Below are 18840 nucleotides of genomic sequence, written 5' to 3'. Positions count from 1 at the left end.
ACACACACACACACACACACACACAATGTATATTTGTATATGTATTTATGCTTGATGATAGATTAAGTAGATATAGATATGAACAGATATAAATATTATGTATGTATATAATAAAAAGAGGCCATTAATTTAAGAGTGCATTGAGAATTGGGGAGAAGCTAAAAGAAGGAGAAAAGGGGCAATAGTATAATTATATTTTAATTGAAAATAAATATCTCTTCCAGATCCAGCTTACAAGATTTATACATTATATAAAAATGGGCCCTGTCATGAACACAGATAAGTTTCACAGAGCATTGTCCCGATGGTAACCTGGTGTAACGAATTGTATTGTGCAGCACATCTGTAGTCATGTTATTCTAAATGACAGGAAAGCAGACTTTGTTACCCTGAGATCAATGTTACACTTAGAGCAAACAGGTTGTATCTGTATGCTAAGTATGGTATTTCAATTTTTTGTACATGTTTCTTTTGAATTGAAACATTCCTTCCAAGAAAGAGGAGTTTACTAAGGTTCAGTTTTTATGTAAGTTTGTGGCTAAAAATTGTAGTCATAAATATTGTTGAATTTGGAGTTGATTTAAATAATTGATTATTTCATGTTCCAGATCAATAAAGGTAATTAAAATTGTAAAATAAACCTCTATACTGAGATGATAGGTTAATGGATAAAGTAATTGCCATGTAAGAATCATAAATGGAGAACAAATCTGAGAATCCACATAATTTCCAGATGGGTACCTTGATTTGCCTATAGGTGCCACTCAGAAAGCAGAGGCAGGATATCTTAGGAGCAAGCTTAACATGTAGACTTGCTATTTTGCTGAGCTCAGATGTCAACTGGGAGACTCAAAGAATACATGGATAATGATGGTGAAAGTCTCCTGACTTCTACACCTACTTCTACTTCTGCATCTATATACACACACACATGTACGTGCACACCTTGTGTGTCCACACACTTGTATGAAGACTAACTATAAATATATGCAAATCACAGAAGTAAGTAAGTCCATTTACTTCACTGAACTGAGTCATACTTTATTATTATTTGCATTCCACCAGGCTGTGCTGTTCATGAGAAAAGACTCCATATTGACATTTCATTTCTTGAACTGTAAACGAAACATTTACTTTTTGTTCAAGTACATTTTAGGTTTGGGTTTTACGTACCTGACTCTGGGGCTTAAGAAAGTCTGCATGTCTACTAAAGTATTTGTATGTAAGTAGATTTCAAACCATTTTTCACAACTTTTTCACATCTCTATTGGTCAGGCTCTGGCAGAGCCTCTCAGGAGTTAGCTAAATCAGGCTCCTGTCAGCATAAACTTCTTGGCATCTGCAATAGTGTCTGTGTTTGGTCTGGATACAGGATGAATCCCAGGAGGGGAGACTCTGGATGGCCTTTCCTTCAGTCTCTGCATCCTTGTATTTCTTTTAGGCAGGAGCAATTCTGGATTAAAACTATTGAGTTGTGTGGGTGGCCTCATCCCTCAACTGTGAGCCATCCCCAACCACTCTATATGGTCTCTACAGGTTCTATCTCCCCTTTGTTGGAAATTTTGGCTAATGTCATCCCTAATGTATCCTGGGAATCTCTTGTACCCTGGCCTCTGGGACTTTCTAGTGGCTACTCCCAGTTCTCATCCACCAGTGCTATTCACCTCCATTCAGGAGACAGGTGAGAAGTACCATGTCAGAAAATAGAATATTCTTGAGACATTGACTTTAAGCACATTTGTTAGTCATATTAATATTATAATAAATATAAATGCTTAACTCTAGCACAAATAATTTTAATAAGACTGATTTGAAGATTTAACTGGTATAGTGATTTTTCAGACTATATTTTCAAACAAGTGTTTAAGATCTTTTCAAATATCATGGTCAACATAAATAAAAGAATCACAGTTTAAATGTTCAGCAGAGCACACATAACCACTCTTTTTTATAATATTTCCTCCAAAGTGAAACAATCTCTCCTGGGGGAAAAGACAATGCTGCTAATATTCAGGATGCTCACAATACTCACAATTCACTGCCACAAGAAAAAGTTACTCGTAAGTGATCTCTGAAGGAAAAACGCTCTATGTAGAGTTGACTGCTTGCTAGTTTCGGGCATTTAGTGAGCCATTGTTCATGAGGCCAGGGATGATCAGCGAAGCAGCTCTATCTGAGTCTCTCATATCCCTGTCAATGTCCCATCATCCTCACTCCTGTGAGCAACCCCAACAAATTCATTGTTTTACCAGCTTGACTTGTGTTCAAGTGTTTCTTTGTTCTATTGTTGATATCCTAAGTAGAATAACTAAAAGTAGTATATACTTGCAACCCCAGAAAAAGTCGAAAGGTCATGTGTTTTGAACTGATTCTGCTCCTGTTAACACACCCAAAAGAACGTATTGCACACTATATTTAACTGCTTTGTGGGTACCTTGCTAAGTCATTTTTCTCTACAAACAAATATGTCACATGAATTAGGCTACTTAAATATATTTTTAACTTAGAGAACGTGACTCCTTGTAAAAGCTTATTCAATCTCCCTCAGTCTCACCATCCTAGAATTAGGATCCCTAATCATAAAAGAGAATAAAAATATTACTCTGTGTCCCATGCCTGTGCCGCTTAAATAGGTTCACTGTAAGGCTGGAGAGATGGCTCAGTGGCTAAAAGCATTGGCTGTCCCTCTTCTAGAGGTTCTGAGTTCAATTCCTAGTAACTGCATGGTGGCTCACAACCATCTGTACTGGGATCTGATGTCCTCTTCTGATGTAGCTGAAGACAGCTACAGTGTATTAAGACATAAAATAAATAAATAAATCTTTTTAAAAAACTATGTTCAGTGTAAGAACAGTTTCATTTTTAAAACTTATCCTAAACTTTTCATCATCTCTATAACCCAGCATCATGGCTGAGTCTATTTTCTGACAGAAAGTCAACTTTGGAAATCATTATGAAATAACTTTACAGAAGGTCTGTTGGTTTTTTTCACAATCATCTGCCTTGGCATTTCTTCACCTATATAAAATGGGTGAGATCCTAGTTTTTGATTCATAAGCTATGTGTCCTTAAAGAGTTATATAACTATTTCCTTGTCCAGATTCCTATAGAAATAATAATTTAGATATACGTATTACTCTTGGCCTTGAGAAATAAACTCATAAAAGTATGCATACACTATATTCCAAAACCTTAAGTGAAGTCATGGTTTGGTTTTTATAAGAAACAAATATATTGTTCTTACAAAACTGCATATTTTGTATATAAAGAACAGAGGAAATAAATTGCCCTGTGTTCTATTCCGAGGAATGTAATTATTCATTTAGAGAATAGTCATTGGACAATCAATATATCACAGAAAGACAGTGACAATTTCAGCTGGATTCAACAAGGCAATCAAATTGTTTGTGTATTATCAAAATGGTTTTGGTGAACTAGGCTGATAACCTCGTGAGAGTCTTGAAAGAATCAAATATTATTTGAGTAAAATACAGAGTTTCATTATAAATGTGAGACTAAAGGTCTGGAATAACAAAACCTCTCTAAAGGACACAAAATAATCTTGAAAAATTGAAAGCTACACCATATGTACATTTTTGTCCTCTTTTATCTCATCTAAGCAACTTAGTTAATGAAACTGACTGTTATCTAAGGAAATAAACAAGCAAGGAAAACCAAACTTGTCAAAGAAAGGCAAGAAAGGAAAAGGAAGAAAGAAAGAAAGAAAGAAAGGAGAGAGAGAGAGAGAGAGAGAGAGAGAGAACATAAAGATGACAGTTCATGAATTTCTTTTGAGATCAGGCATATAAAAAAAACAGAGGCACTGTTATTTTTAAGAAAAGAAAAAGCAGGGGAACAGGGTCTTGATCTGGAGCCATATGAAAGTGAAAACAACTCTGACAGAAAAAATTAGACACAAGTTTACATTTCATAGTAGCAGGAAGAAAGAGATTACAGTGGAAATGTTTTCCAGATTCTAAAGAGAGATTAAAGAAAATAGAAGAGAAGAATGTAATGAAAAGACAGAGAGGATAAAGCAATGCGGTAGGACAGGAATATAGAAGCACAACTGTTCACTAGCTTGTGATTCTTTTCATTGTTTTCTTCACAGCAAGTTTGACATCCTTGTTCCTGAGGCTGTAAATGAGAGGATTCAGCGTGGGTACCACAAGAGTATAAAATACTGAGAAAAATTTCCCCTGGCCCACAGTCTCGGCAGAGGATGGCTTGACATAAGCAAGCAGTCCGGATCCATAGAAAAGACTGACAGTTATGATGTGAGACCCACAAGTGCCCAAGGCTTTGGACCAACCCTTACTTGATGACATATGAAGGATATTGGAAAGAATCATAGCATATGAGACAAAGATAATGACGGTAGATAAAATGATAATAGTTCCAACCACAGCAGAGCTCACAAGCTCATTGACATAGGTGTTACTGCAGGAAATCCAAAGGAGAGGGAAGATGTCACACATGTAATGGTTGATGATGTTAGAATTACAAAAACTGAGCCTGATCATAAACCCAGTGTGAGTCATGGCCCCAGCAAAACCCATGAAGTAAGAACCAAAAGCCAAGAGTCCGCAGATCATAGGGGACATGACACTTGTATACTGGAGGGGATGACAGATGGCCACATATCGATCATAGGCCATGGCTGTCAGCAAATAAGATTCAGAGTTGGCAAAAAAGCAGAATAAAAAGAGCTGACTCATGCATCCAGCATAGGAGATGGTGTTCTCCTCTGAAATAAAACTCCTCAACATTGTGGGGTTACAAACAAATGAATAACAAAAGTCAACGCAGGACAGATTGAAGATGAAAAAGTACATGGGAGTGTGTAGGTGTGAATTTAGGCAAATGAGATTCATTAAGCTCAGGTTTCCCACCACAGTGGCCGTGTAGTTTAACAAGAAGAGGACAAACAGGGGCACCTGGAGCTCTCGTTGAACTGTTAACCCCATAAGAATGAACTCAGTCACTGAAGAGTTATTTGCTATAATTGTTTGCTTCATGACTTGCATCTGTAATAATAAGAGAATAGACATAATTAATAAGTGTCCCATCATTGATCCCAGAGTGAGAACTGGAGTTCCTGCCTACTAAATTTGGTGCTTAGTGAATACAAGCAAATCATACAAATAGCACTACTATTCACATTTTTGCCTCAAACATTTCCCCTTTCCTCACACCTATTTTATCTCCATGCATCCAGAAAAAAATGCACACAGAACCCCAATGTCTCTGAACATTACTTCCCTTGGTTTTCCTAGACATTCCTAGGAATTACTGAAAAACTGTAACATGTAACTAACCCACAGAGGTTTGAAGAGAAATTGAGAAAGCATGGATTATTTACTGCTCACCTTGATTTTCTGTATCTTCTCTGCTATCAAAACACATGATGGTTTTCCTTTTCACTGTCTAGAGACGGTTTGAGGTAACAATGAAGCAGGTTATAATCATTAGTATAGACATGCCTCTGTCATGCTAGGAGTAGTATAATGAGAAGGAACATGATCTATATTTGAGAATACACCACAATTTTATTTTCATGTAAAGGAAGGGAAATAATTATCTTGTATGAATCTCTCAAACATCACACGAGTTAAATGAGAGTTTGTATCATAAGACCAGGATTTCTGAGAAAATTCTTTGGCAGGCCATGAAATTATTCTCTCTCCTGTGGGATTTCTTCCCACATTGGATGAGCCCTACAGAGTAGATGTCACTGAGTTTGTGTGTGCATCCAGTGTGATAACTAGTGTTGGATGTTTAGAGATAGTATAATTTCCCAGCAGGAGTACTGGAGCCTCAGGGCAGAGTTGTTACTGGCCTCCTTTCATGTTCTACTCATTATACTTCTCACAACTCTGAAAGTCTAATGTCCAGGGACATACCCACTTGCCATTTGTAATTTTTCTATGATTAAAGTAATAAACATTAGACCACTGAGTAACATTGTACAAAAACTTAATACAAGGAAGATTTCAAGTCAGTATAAATTTAAATCCAGATTTCCTACTCTGTAACTACAAAACTGCAGATCTCTCTGACGCTTGTTTATATATAGTTGTAAAAGATATTCATAAAAATTATGTTTTATATCATTGTAGAATTCTTTTCTAGAATATAAAATCTGTGGTTCACATTTACCACTGCAAAAAAATATGGAAATACTGTTAAATAAAAAAGCTGTCTTACTGTGTAATTCAATGAAATGATTCACAAATGTGTCTGTACTCTCCTAAATGTATGAATATTGGGGCTGATAAGTGTTAGTCACCCTTCATTATGCTTATTATTTATCATTATTCTTATTCAGATAAGTCATTACTCAAGTTTGGCATTGTTGATATTTGAAGTAGGTATCATATTGTGGGACCATACTAATAATGGAGCAAAAACAGCCACTTTGGAAACACTCCCTCCATGTTAATATCACCTCCCATCATCACATGCACATGTTGCCATCAAAAGGATTTCTGTGATAATTTTAAGACATTCTATGAGTGCTACATGGCTGAGAAAATTAGGTGAAAGCATGGGTGCCATTAGGATGATTAGTTTGAAGTTGAGAACTACTAAGAGATGATAAATTAAAACAAATTTAATCTAAAAGAATTACCATGCCATGACTTTAAATAATTTGTTAAAACATTAATCATTAAAAAAATCAAAGGGTCAGGGTTGGGGATTTAGCTCAGTGGTAGAGCGCTTGCCTAGCAAGCTCAAGGCCCTGGGTTCAGTCCCCGGCTCCGAAAAAAAATCAAAGGGTCACCTTTTGTATATAAATACTTTGCATTATTATCGGGCTCTCTCCCTCCTCTCTCTCTCTCTCTCTCTCTCTCTCTCTCTCTCTCTCTCTCTCTCTCATCTACTTATCATCTGTTGTTGAGATGAAGACATTTCTACTCAACCTTAACTTAAATCAGAGATGATATTTTATATTTGATCTAAATGATATTATGACATAAATTATTTATGCATTTAACTTGTTTTATATGAACATTCACATGTACTTTTTACTTGGGTACTGTGGTCCAACAAACCACTTGTGAAGCAAGTGCTCTTTCTCATTGAACTATGTCCCCAGCCCTAACTTACTTATTAATTTTAATTTTCTGTAGAATTTGTAGTGTATTGAATACATTTCTTGATATATCCACATTATAGTTTCGCTTCCCTCTCCTCTTCCCAGTTCCTCCTCTCCCCTCTCCTCCTCTCCCATCTCGATCCACTCCTTTTTTTTATTTTATTGGAAACAAACAGACTTCTAAGACATAACCAACAAACAAAAAAAGTCAACAGTAGAAAAACAGTCCAAAGAAAAATCACAAGAATCAGTGATCCACTCATTTACACACTCAAGGGTCTCATAAAAACACTAAACTGAAATATAGAATATGCACAGAGCTTGAGGTGAATCAGTGTTGTCCTTCTGCTTGCTGCTTGATTCTCTTTTACTTCATATGAGATTTGCTCAATAGACACAGGGGGCTCTGTTCTCTTGTAGTCCTGCATTGTGTTTAGTTCTTACACTCTGTCTTGCTCTGCTTCCATGGGTTTCCCTGAGAGCTAAGGGAGGAGGTTTAATGAAGTATACCATTGAGAAGTATGTGTTCAACATCTAACTCTATGAGTAATGAATGACTGACTGTGAATCTCAGAATTTCCATCTACTGCAGCAGGAAACCTCTCGCAAGCACAACATAGAATCAGTAATAGTATCAGGATTTGTTGTCTGCTCATTGAATGGATACCATGTTGGGCCCATCACTGTACAGCCTTTTCTTCAATCTTTACTCCATTTTTCCCCTGCATATCTGTTAGACAGGAGTGATTCTGGATCAAAAATGTTGAAGGTGGGTTGGTGTCCCCATCCCTTCACTGGGGCCCCTGTCTAATTACAGGAAGTGGTCTCTTCAGGTTCCATCTCCCCGTTGTTGGGCATTTTGGCTAAGATCACCCCATTGAGTTCTAGGAGTCTCTTATATCCCAGGTCTCTGGGAATTTCTATAGATTTTCTGTCAGGAGCCATAATGGGACAAGCTAATAACTAGCGGGTGATCTCCCTGAGATGTCCTGCTTGGGATTACTATATAATTTGTGACAGGTTCATCCTGATTTAACAAGACTCTAAGGTAATTCATTTAGGAAAGATTCCTGCTATTAATATGCTTTTCCTGTTATTATTAAACATATGTAACAATCATTAAGTAATAGCCCATCCCTTTGCAGCAGATCTCTGCAGATCCACAGAGATGTGCTGATTTGTACTGATGCTATATAGACAAATAAATTATTTCTTAAGCCTTAATGATAATCCTATAAGAATTGCTAATATTATAAAAATGATTATTAAGCTCTTTTATAGTGGGACTGCTATTAGGTCTTTTTCTGATAGTCAAAACTGCAATGAGAACTCTGCCAGTCTCCCAAGTCACAGCAGTTAATTGCTCTTAGATAGTAACCAGACTGTCTCCTACTCAGAGCACATTCCAAGAGATTGCAAAAATCCAAAGGTCATAAAAAGGAAAATAATGATTTATTACAGGTTCTAGGATGGAAGATAATATTAACTAGGTTTATTTATCCAAAACTTCACTAATAACATAGTTATAGCTTTAAACCTTCAATGAACCTGTAGAGCTGTGACAGGTGATGGACGTTTAGCCAGGTTATTACTCCTAATGGATAGGCATGTCAACATCCTCTGTTGTGCACTTCTATTTCAATTTATGATTTGATTTTTTTATGTAAACTTGTGATGAACTTTTTAACATGTAGTCATATATTCTGAAAGTTGTTTAAGTGCTGAGGACAAAAAGAAGAGTCAGAAGTAAGCTAAGAAGAACCGAGCTAACAGAAGAACTTAGCTGAGGAGAAGATTTTAGACAGAACACGTTTTAGACAGAACTGAACTCAAGAACTTAGAAGCATAGGCACAGCTTTGGGAGAAAAGGCATTGAGAGTAAGAGCATTTCTGACATCAGAACAGAAAGAGAGAGCAAGATTAGAAGGAGAATACAGAGTGGAATAACTTAGAAGCTGTAGATAACATAAACTACTAAGAGAGCAATGTGCAGAATGCAGAGGGAAAGAGATAAAAAGAAGAAGCTGCAGAGAGCAGAAGGAGCAGGCAGGCTTCTCCTTATCATGGGACAGAACAAGTCCTTGCTTAATAACAAGGCCTTATTAAAAGGAACAAGCTTTTTCCTCAAAAACTTGGATTTAATTCATTTAGCACTGAAAGTGTAGAAGCTTTTACATTCTCTTTACGATAAAGATTGGACCTCATTTTTCATCCAGAATAAATGAGTTCTTTCTGCACTGGTGCTTGGTCTTTTGTTCCATATGCATATGTAAGTATAAACATGTGTGTAAGTATGTAAGCCTGAGAATGTATGCATCTGTGTGTGTGTCTGTGTGTGTGTCTGTGTGTGTGTGTGTGTGTGTGTGTGTGTGTGTAAAATGTAATTGTGAGAATGCAAGCAAGCAAGGCCAACTGGTCTGAGTGGAAATGTATAAATAATGCACATTCATGAATCTGTATATGAACTTATGTGAATATGTGCATACTTGCCTATGTAAAAGTTTTTCCTAGTGCAAACACTATTCTCTTCTCTTGATTTGTAAGACTCGAGAAGCCCCTGAGCCCTACGTTCAGGATGTCCCACTCACAGAGACACAGAAACGCGATGCAAAAAGCAAGAGGTTTATAGATCCAGTGCCCTGTGGTCGTTCTGCAATTGGGGCAGAGGCAACAATGAAGAACAAAGGCGCACACTTTTTATACTTTTTCAGGGTATAGGCTTTAGGTTACAGCATGAATTGGTTATTTCTCATTGGCAGGGCTTATTACCTTTGAATTAATTGGTGATCGCCTATTTTCCTTTGAATTCATTGGAGTCCATTGGTGAGGAGACATCTTTGGTACACAAAAGGGGTGGGGGAGAGTCCCGCCCTTACCGTGGTTGGGACACTTCTTGAATAGGGTGTTTACTCACCAAAATCTTGTGAAACTCGCAGGCCTCAAGTTTATGGGAAGTCCCAGACACCTGATGTTTTCTGAGATAGTTTTGTCTGCTCAGTTTGCACATTCCACAGGTTCAATAGAAGGTTTTTGCTCCAAACTTCCCCCTAGCCCCAAAAGTAAGAAGCATCTGGACAAAAGGGAAAAAGGCTCTAGCAATTAATCCTTTACTTTATCTCCTGCTGTTTTAGAATGAGGTGCTAAGTGTCAGAGACTGCAGTTTCTGGCCTCAGAGGAACACAGAAGGCCAGTCAGCTACAGTATCATAGTAACACAGACATAGTTAAGTAAATCACCTACAGTAGCATAGTAACTTAGACTTAAATAAGTAAACTTTTTATTATACAGCAACCCTAAATATATCGGTAAAACAGTCTTACCCCCAAATCTTGTAAGACAAAGCCCACACTATTCCCCCTCCCCTGCCTCAAGAAGAATTAAACAAGAAAGAAGACCCCTGCTGAGGCTGGCCCCCCCAGCATTTTCCCTGACCCCTCCACCCGGGCAGCTGCATATTTCTATTCATCCTCTCCTGACCCACTAGGATTCTCTATTGTCTTCCCTTATACCTGATATTGCCACCCTTTTCTCTTTCTCACCTATTCATGTTAAAAGTTTTGGAGAGATCAGGAGTTCATGGTATTTACCTACACATAATAAAAGCAACAGCCAATATCAAGTTAAATGGAGAGAAACTTGAAACATTCCCACCCAAATCAGGGACAAAACAGGGCTGCCCACTCTATCTATACAATATAGTACTTGAAGTTCTAGAGCAACAAGACAACAAAAGATCAAGGTTATACACATTGGAAAGGAAGAAGTCATGATATCGCTATTTGCAAAAGATATGATAGTGTACATAAGTGACACCAAAAGTTTTACCAGAAAACTCCTACAGCTGATAAACAATTCTTGCAAAATGACTAGATATAAAATTAATTCAAACAATGCTAGCATTCTGTCTAAGTTCCACCCCCACAGTCACCTGGCAATAGACAGGTATGCCTGACACTATAATAAGGGCTGCTTGACCCATACTCAGTCTCTTGCTCTCTTGTTCTCTGTTGCTCTCACCCTCTTCCCACTTTGTCCCTTCTCTCACCATTCCCCTCCCACATTCTCTCCAAGTGCTCATAGCCAGCCTCTATACTCCTCCTCTACTCTTCTCTCTCTCTCTCTCTCTCTCTCTCTCTCTCTCTCTCTCTCTCTCTCTCCTACTACCCTCTTAACTCCCCTCTCCATCCTCTCCATGCCCTGAATAAACTATTTTATACTAGACCATCAGGTGGCTGGTCCCTCAGTGGGAAGCTTGCCTGCTTGCTCAGTGTCACAAGACTGAATCTGCCCTGACATGGTCTCACCCACGGCACAGTTTACTTATTCCTACTCTATTTACGAAACCTGTAATGTTCCTATCTTGCTTTGGTACCTTGGTAAATGATTTTTACTATTGCCACTGAATTATAATGTTCTATATTTACTATATACATTCTCAAATGTGTAATTTAATAGGCACATGTTATATAACTCAGATATGACAGATATGTCAGAAGTCTGGTAATTATTAATATATATTTAATATTATGACAGACAGAATCTCCCAAAGCCTTTAACAGTTTGACCCACAAGGTCTCAGAAGATATGAACACAGCTTCAAGAGTCTGCCTGGACTGTGCTGTGATAACCACTGAGAAACACAGAGGACAAACTGGATACCCTCAGAGTCAAATGATTTATCTAAATTAAGGTAACTCATTTCTTGGGTCACATGTTTCCATTCCATAGAGGAAAGGCTCTGCATCTTCTGGGCTTGAAAGCTAGACTGACCCTGCCCAAGTTGCCCTGAAGACCACTGAGACCACTGGAACTACTGACTACTAGGCTCTATCATTTTTTAAAAATAATATATGACTGCTAGATTATGGTTTATTCTTCCCCAGATTTGTGACTACATTGATAGCTAAGGTAACTGTAGCTGAACAATTAAGAAACAGACTTCTAGAGACTCAGTTTCTAACAATCAGTTCAGATATAAGCTTTCATAGATGTAATGTTATTTCCTTACTTAAACTTAGTTTTTATTGGTTAAATGCTTCATATTTCCTTTTCTTGCTAAACTTTCTACTATATGATCCAACTGTAATCACAAATTGTTTTTCCTTCTGCTCCACAAAAAGCTTATCTTAAAGAATGTTCATGTTGTTAACTCATGTTGTCATCTCTTTTGTAACTTATAAGCTACAAGAAACCTACTCAAACCTACCTCTTATGGACAAAATCGATTCCACCCAGATAAGTACATCTGTCTAAAGTCCCCACTTACTACCTATTTCAGAGGGCAGGATTCCTCTGGGTTTCAAATATACATCTAAGAAAAGAATTTTATTTGTCTATACTTATTATCTGCTCTCTCTCTCTCTCTCTCTCTCTCTCTCCCTCCCTCCCTCCCTGTGTGTATGTGTGTATGTGTGTGTGTGTGTGTGTGTGTGTGTATGTATGTATTGTATGTGTGTGGGTGGGCGTGTTTGTGTGTTTCAGCATCTTGTCAAATCCAGGCACTTACTATACCTGGGGCAGCTCCAGAGGAGGGACCTCCAGATGTTCCAATTTCCTCTCACAAACACAGACGCTTCTATTGAACCTGTTCCTTTGGCCCTATCCTCAGATGGTTCCACAGACTCTGAAGAACAAGGAAACAGCCAATTCTAAGACTAGACAAATATCCCATTCCCACTTTTTTCAGTTCCCTAGAGACACGTCACCCCAAAACAAGCATGAAGCAGTCAGATATCACAATGACCCCATCGCTGCTCCACCATCACTTCTAATTTTTCTCTTTTAATTAAACCAAAATGGGGGAATGTTAGCATTCTGCCTAAGATCCACCCCCACAGTTACCTGGCTACAGCCAGATATGCCTGACACTATAAAATGGGCTGCTTGCCCCCTCCTCACTCTCTCTTGCTCCTGCTTCCTCTTGCTCTCTCTTACTCCTTTGTCCCTTCTCTCTCCATTCCCCTCCCACTTCTCTCCACATGCTCATGGTTGGTCTATACTCTACTCCTCTCCTACTCTCCTCCTTCTCCTCCTCATCCTCCTCCTCACCCTCACCCCCCTCCTCCTCCTCCTCCTCCTCTTCTTCTTCCTCTTCTTCCTCTTCTTCTTCTTCTTCTTCTTCTTCTTCTTCTTCTTCTTCTTCTTCTTCTTCTTCTTCTTCTTCTTTCTCTCTCTCTCTCTCTCTCTCTCTCTCTCTCTCTCTCTCTCTCTCTCTCTTTCTTCCTTATTACCCTCTTAACTCCCCTCCTCATGCCCTCAGAAGGACACACCAGGGAGCAGAGGTAAGACCACCACTTCTGCTTTGAGGGACCTGACAGGGGAAAAATTTCCTGATCAAAACACCAGTGGCTTATGCTCTAAGATCAAGAATCAACAAATGGGACCTCATAAAATTGCAAAGCATCTGTAAGGCAGAGGACACTGTCATTAGAACTAAATAACAACCAACAGATTAGGAAAAGATTTTGCCTATTCTACATCCAATAGAGGGCTAATATCTAATATACACAAAGAATGCCTTGTTGACCACCAATGAGAGGAGAAGCCCTTGATCCTGCCAAGGCTAGATCCCCAAGTAGGGGGAATATCAGGGTGGGGAGGTGGGAAGGAATAGGTGGTTAGGTGGAGGAACACTATCATACAAGAAGGGGGACAGGGTATGGGATAGGAGATTTATGAACAAGAAACCCAGGAAGGGGATAACATTTGAAATGTAAATAAAAATTATCCAATTAAAAAAAAGAATATTGAGAATAGCTCTACCTGAACACTCAACTATATACCCCTAGGCTAATACCCAAAAGATGCTCCACAATACCTCAGGGACATCTGTTCCTCTATGTTCATAACAGCCTTATTTATAATTTTCAGAAACTGGGGCAACCCAGATGTCCTGTTCAACAGAATGGGTACAGAAAATATGCTTCACCTACACAACAGAATACTATTCAGGTGTCTAAATGAGGACATCATGAATTTGATGGCAAATGTATTGAACTAGAAAATATCCTGAGTATCACAGACACAAAAGGACAGACATGGTATGCACTCATTGATAAGTAAATATAAGCCAAAATGTACACAGAATATCCAGGATACAACCCATAGACCTTAAGAAGTTTAACTGGAAGGAAGGCCCAAGTAAGGAGATTTCAATCCCACTTAGAAGAGAAAACAAAATAATCATAGGAGGCAGGGGAGGGATAACCTAGGATAACCATGGGAGCTGGAGAGAGGAAGGAGAAAGAAAAGGGGGTCAGGATCATTGTTTTGGGAGAAACAGTAGAGAAGCCCAGAGGGCCAGGAGAATGAAAGGAAATATGGAGATGCTGGGGGTTGGGTTGGAGGGTGGAGGAACATTTAGAAAGATACTTTTAAAAACTTGTGTTTATTTCCATTCCAGTCATTGCCCCCTTTCTGTCCTTCTCCTACAGTTTCTCATCCTGTTCCTCTTCCTCCTTGTCTGCTAGGGAGTGCTTCCCCTTCACCAAGCCTCCCTATTCCCTGGGGCCTCAAGTCTTTCAAGGATTCTTCTACTGAGGCCTGACCAGGCAAATCTGTTATATATGTGCCAGGGGCCTCAGACTGGCCTGTGTATGCTCCTGGTGGAGTCTGGATTGGTTGAGACTGCCTCCTTTTCAGTTTCTTCAATCCTTCCCCTAATTTAAAGTCATGGCGATCCATGACTTTAGTCCAATAGTTAGGTGTAAGTATCTGCTTCTGTCTCAGGCAGCTGCAGGTAGGGCCTCTCAGAGGACGGCCATGCCAGGTTTTCATCTGTAAGAATATCATAGCATAAAATAATAGTGTCAGGCCTTGGTTCACTCCCCCTCCTCCCGAGATGGATCCCAAGTTGGACTGGTCATTGGACCACCTTTCCTTTAGTCTCTTCTCCATTTCTGTCCTTGCAGTTCTTGCAGACAGAAACAATTCTGGGTCAGAAATTTGAGTCTGGGTTAGAAGCCCTGTCTCCTTCACTTGAGACTTGTCTATCTACTCGGGGTGGACTCTTCATGTTCCCTCTCCCCATTGTTGGTCATTTTGGCTATGGTTAGCTCCAATGAGTCCTGAGAATCTCTCACCTCCCGGATCTCTGGTACTTTCCAGAGGGTCCCTCCACTCTCCCTCATGCTGCTTATTTCCATTCATTCTCTTGGGTCTCTGGGTTTCTCTCCTGTTCTTCCAAACGTGATCCCTTCTCCCTCCCTTCTCCCACCCAGATCGCTCTCTCCCTTTGCCTCCTGTGATTATTTCTTTTCCAATTCTAAGTGGAATTGAAACATCCTCACTTGGGCTTTCCTGCTTGTTACACTTCTTACAGTCAGTGGGTTTTATCCTAAGTATAGTGTACTTTTTGGTAAATATCCACTTATCCTGGATAAGTACGTACCATGCATGGCTTTTTGCATCTGAATTACCTCACTCAGGATGATATTTTCTAGGTTAATCCATTAGCTTGCAAAAGACATGATGTTCTCATTTTTAATAGCTGAATATCATTTGTAAATAAATCATGTTTTCTGTATCCATATTTCAGTTGAGGGCCATCTGGGTTGTTTTTTAGCTTATAGCTATCACAAATAAGACTGTTATGAACATGGTGGGGCATGTGTCCTTTTGGTATAATGTTGCATCTTTTGGGTATATTCTCAGGAGTAGTACAGCTGGTTCTTCAGGTTGAACTATTCCCAATTTTTCAGGGAATCGCCAGATTAATTTCCAGAGTGGTTATACCGGTTTGTAAACCCACCAGCAATGGTGGAATGGTGCTCTTTCTCCACATCCTCAATAGCATGTACTGTCGCCTGAGATTTTGTCTTAACTATTCTGAATGGTGCAAGGTGAGAGGAATCCCAGGGTTGTTTTGCTTTGCATTTCCTTGATGTCAAAGGATACTGAACATTTCTTTATGTGCTTCTCACCCATTCAAGATCCTCAGTGGAGAAATCGAGTGCCCTTGCCTCCTCCCTCGCCAAAGTGTATATGTTTTTTCAATGTGTTCTTATGAGTTTCTGGATTTTCTTAGAGTTTGTTCTTATGCCCCCTTTTTATTTATGATTTTGTTCAATTGAATATTTTCTCCATATATTTTAGTTAGTTTGGATGTTTTTCTATCTAGTTGGTAATGCTTGTCTGTCTAGTTCGATTCCTCAAAAAAATGTTTTATTGACCTTTTATATTGTTAGTTTTGTTTCTATTTTATTGATTTTAGCCTGCAGTTAGTTTATTTATTTATTTTTGTTATCTACTTCTTTTGCATGTGAAGTCTTTTTTCTGTTCTAGAGATTTCCTGTGTGATATTAGGTTGATAGTATGAAATTTCTCCAGTTTCTATATGCAGGCAACTACTGCTATGAACTAGTATCTCATAACCCCTTTCATTGTTTTTCTGTAAGTTTTAATATGGTGTGTATTTATTATCATTAAATTCTGGACAGTCTTTTATTACTTTACCCCAGTCTTTACCCACTTTATTATTCATAAGAGTTTTTCAGCTTTATGCTCTATTCTTGTTTATATCCATCTTTAATTTGTAGTTGTCTGGTAGGATTCAAGGAATTATTTCAATTTTATTTTATCTTTTAAGACTTATTTGAATATGTGGCCAAATTTGGAGAAAGTTTCATGAAAGGCAGTGAATTTTTTTTGGTGTAGATGTCCTTTAAATATCTATTAAGTCCATTTTTTATGACCAGTTGGCTCCAGCATTTCTCTATTCAGTTTTTGTGTGGATGATCTGTTCATTAGTGCAAGCAGCATGCTGAAGTCTCCCACTATTGGTGTATGCTGTTAAATATGTGATTAAATCTGTAGTAGTGTTTCTTTTACAAATTTTGATGCCCTTGTGTTTGAGGCAGAGATGTTATGAACTGCAATATCTTGGTGGATTTTTTTCTTTGATGAGTATGCAGTTTTGTTCCCTATTACTTCTAATTAGTTGTGGTTTAAAGTCTATTTTGTTAGGTATTAAAATGGTTATATCAGCTTGTTTCTTAGGACAATTTGCCTGGAACAACTTTTATCAACCCTTTACATTGAGGTAATGTCCATCTTTGATGTTAAGGTATGCCTGTTGGATGCCGCAGGACAGATCCTGTTTTCACATATATTCTGTTAATATGTGTCTTTTCACTGGGGTATTACAGACATTGATATTGAGAGATATCAATGACAAATGTTTGCTTATTCCTGATATATTGTTGTTGCTGGTGTTGGTGGTGGTGGTGGTGGTGGTGGTGGTGGTGGTGGTAGTAGTGTTAATGGTGGTGGTGATGGTACATGTGTATGTTTCTGTGTTTCCCTTCTTTTGAGTTTTCCTCTCTGAGATTATTTATTTCCTGTGTTTTCATGATTGTAGGTAACCTCCTTCGGTTTGAGTTTCTGATTTTTACCTTCTGTATGGCTGGGGTTGTAGATAGATATTTTTTATATTTGCCCGATTGTATAATACCTTATTTTCTTCATTTGTAATGATTGAGAATTTTGCTTTGTATATAGTCTTTTATGACATCAGAATGTGACAGAGCCATTGGAATCATGAAATAGCAGCAAAGTTGTTGTTTCAACTAGTCCTCGAGAAGACTGGATCTGCTAACACTCAGGCGCTGGATGGAGAAAGGCTCCTTGGGTCCAAGGTGTCTATGCATCATTATTGAAAACTGATAGATTGAAAGGGAAGAAAAGTCATTGTCCTCAATTGACAATGCACAGGTGAGTTAACCAGACTCCATAAGATAATTATTACATGCAATCATTAACAAACAATCCAGACCAATGCCAGCTAAACTCCAGTAACATGATCTCCTCTCCCCCATTGGGAGCTGCAAGCCGTGGTCTTCCCTGTTCCCCTTGGTTCACCTGCTGTCAAACTCCCTGTATCTTCCTAGCCACCTGCCCCCCTTCAGCTAGCTGTCACAAATCCCTTTAATTCAGTAAAATCAAAACTTCAGAGGCTTGTAATTTATCAGTCAAATTTACATTAGTAAATTCTCTACCACCGAAATGTCCACACAAATAATTCAAAACTCAATTGACATAAACCCAAGCTGCACTCCTAGATGGGGCAACTGCTTTTATTATTCTACTGATCTTCTGTGATAGCCATAGCTACCCGTGACTCTTTCAAGACACGTGGATCAGGTTCGTCTTCCTCTCCTATAAGTTCCATCTCATCTCTTCATCTTCCTCCTCCTCTCTGTCCATCTGTCCCCACTCTAAAACTCTCAAACCACCTTCTTTTTTCACTGTCCAATCACAGGTTCTAGCCTTATCTTTCACCGGCTCTCAACTGCTTACAGACAGCAGTCTACATTTACCTCTTTCTGTTCAACGAAAATTTTATTAGTAAATGAAAAAAGTTAAAAAAAGGTGTTATTTAGAAAAATAAAAAACATAAGATAGACTATCAAGGTTATTTTCCCCCTGAGGTGGACTAATTCTCATCCTCAGCAGCCATTGATTACCTTTGATCCTTGTCTAGGGGTAGCTCCTTGTGAAATGTCTCTGGAGGCAAAGTAAATTAATTGCTAAAAAGGAAAGAATGGAAGATCACTGTGCCTCAATGAAAGGTCTTTAGCAAAACTCCTTAGCTTCTTCCTTCAGAAAAAGCATCACTAATTTAAAAAATTAAAACAATGAAATGTTGTGCTTCAGGCTAACATTGCTCCTTCATGGAAATACATGCATTTTTCTCTCTCTGGCAGCAAAGCCTTGTAGTAATGTCTGTTCGGTGAACACCTTTG

The 18840-nt window shown here is 38.5% G+C and overlaps 1 protein-coding gene and 1 long non-coding RNA gene across 2 annotated transcripts; both read right to left on the bottom strand.

Moving 5' to 3' along the window:
- Positions 1–4076: 4076 nt before the first annotated feature.
- Or8c20 (olfactory receptor family 8 subfamily C member 20) lies at positions 4077–5018 on the bottom strand. Its single transcript, NM_001000595.2, has one exon. It carries the CDS (start codon positions 5016–5018, stop codon positions 4077–4079), a length of 942 nt encoding a protein of 313 aa, NP_001000595.2.
- A 347-nt stretch (positions 5019–5365) lies between these two features.
- Positions 5366–18840, bottom strand: LOC134480033 (uncharacterized). The gene is made up of 3 exons (XR_010054136.1): positions 18562–18840; positions 10014–10169; positions 5366–5427 (listed from the first exon to the last, which is right to left on the bottom strand). It is a non-coding gene; the product is annotated as an uncharacterized LOC134480033 (long non-coding RNA).

The sequence above is a fragment of the Rattus norvegicus genome, chromosome 8 (assembly GCF_036323735.1).
Source record: "Rattus norvegicus strain BN/NHsdMcwi chromosome 8, GRCr8, whole genome shotgun sequence".
Classification (NCBI taxonomy): domain Eukaryota; kingdom Metazoa; phylum Chordata; class Mammalia; order Rodentia; family Muridae; genus Rattus; species Rattus norvegicus.
Note: the sequence above shows the minus strand (reverse complement) of the source record. Positions and strands in the feature narration are given on the sequence as shown.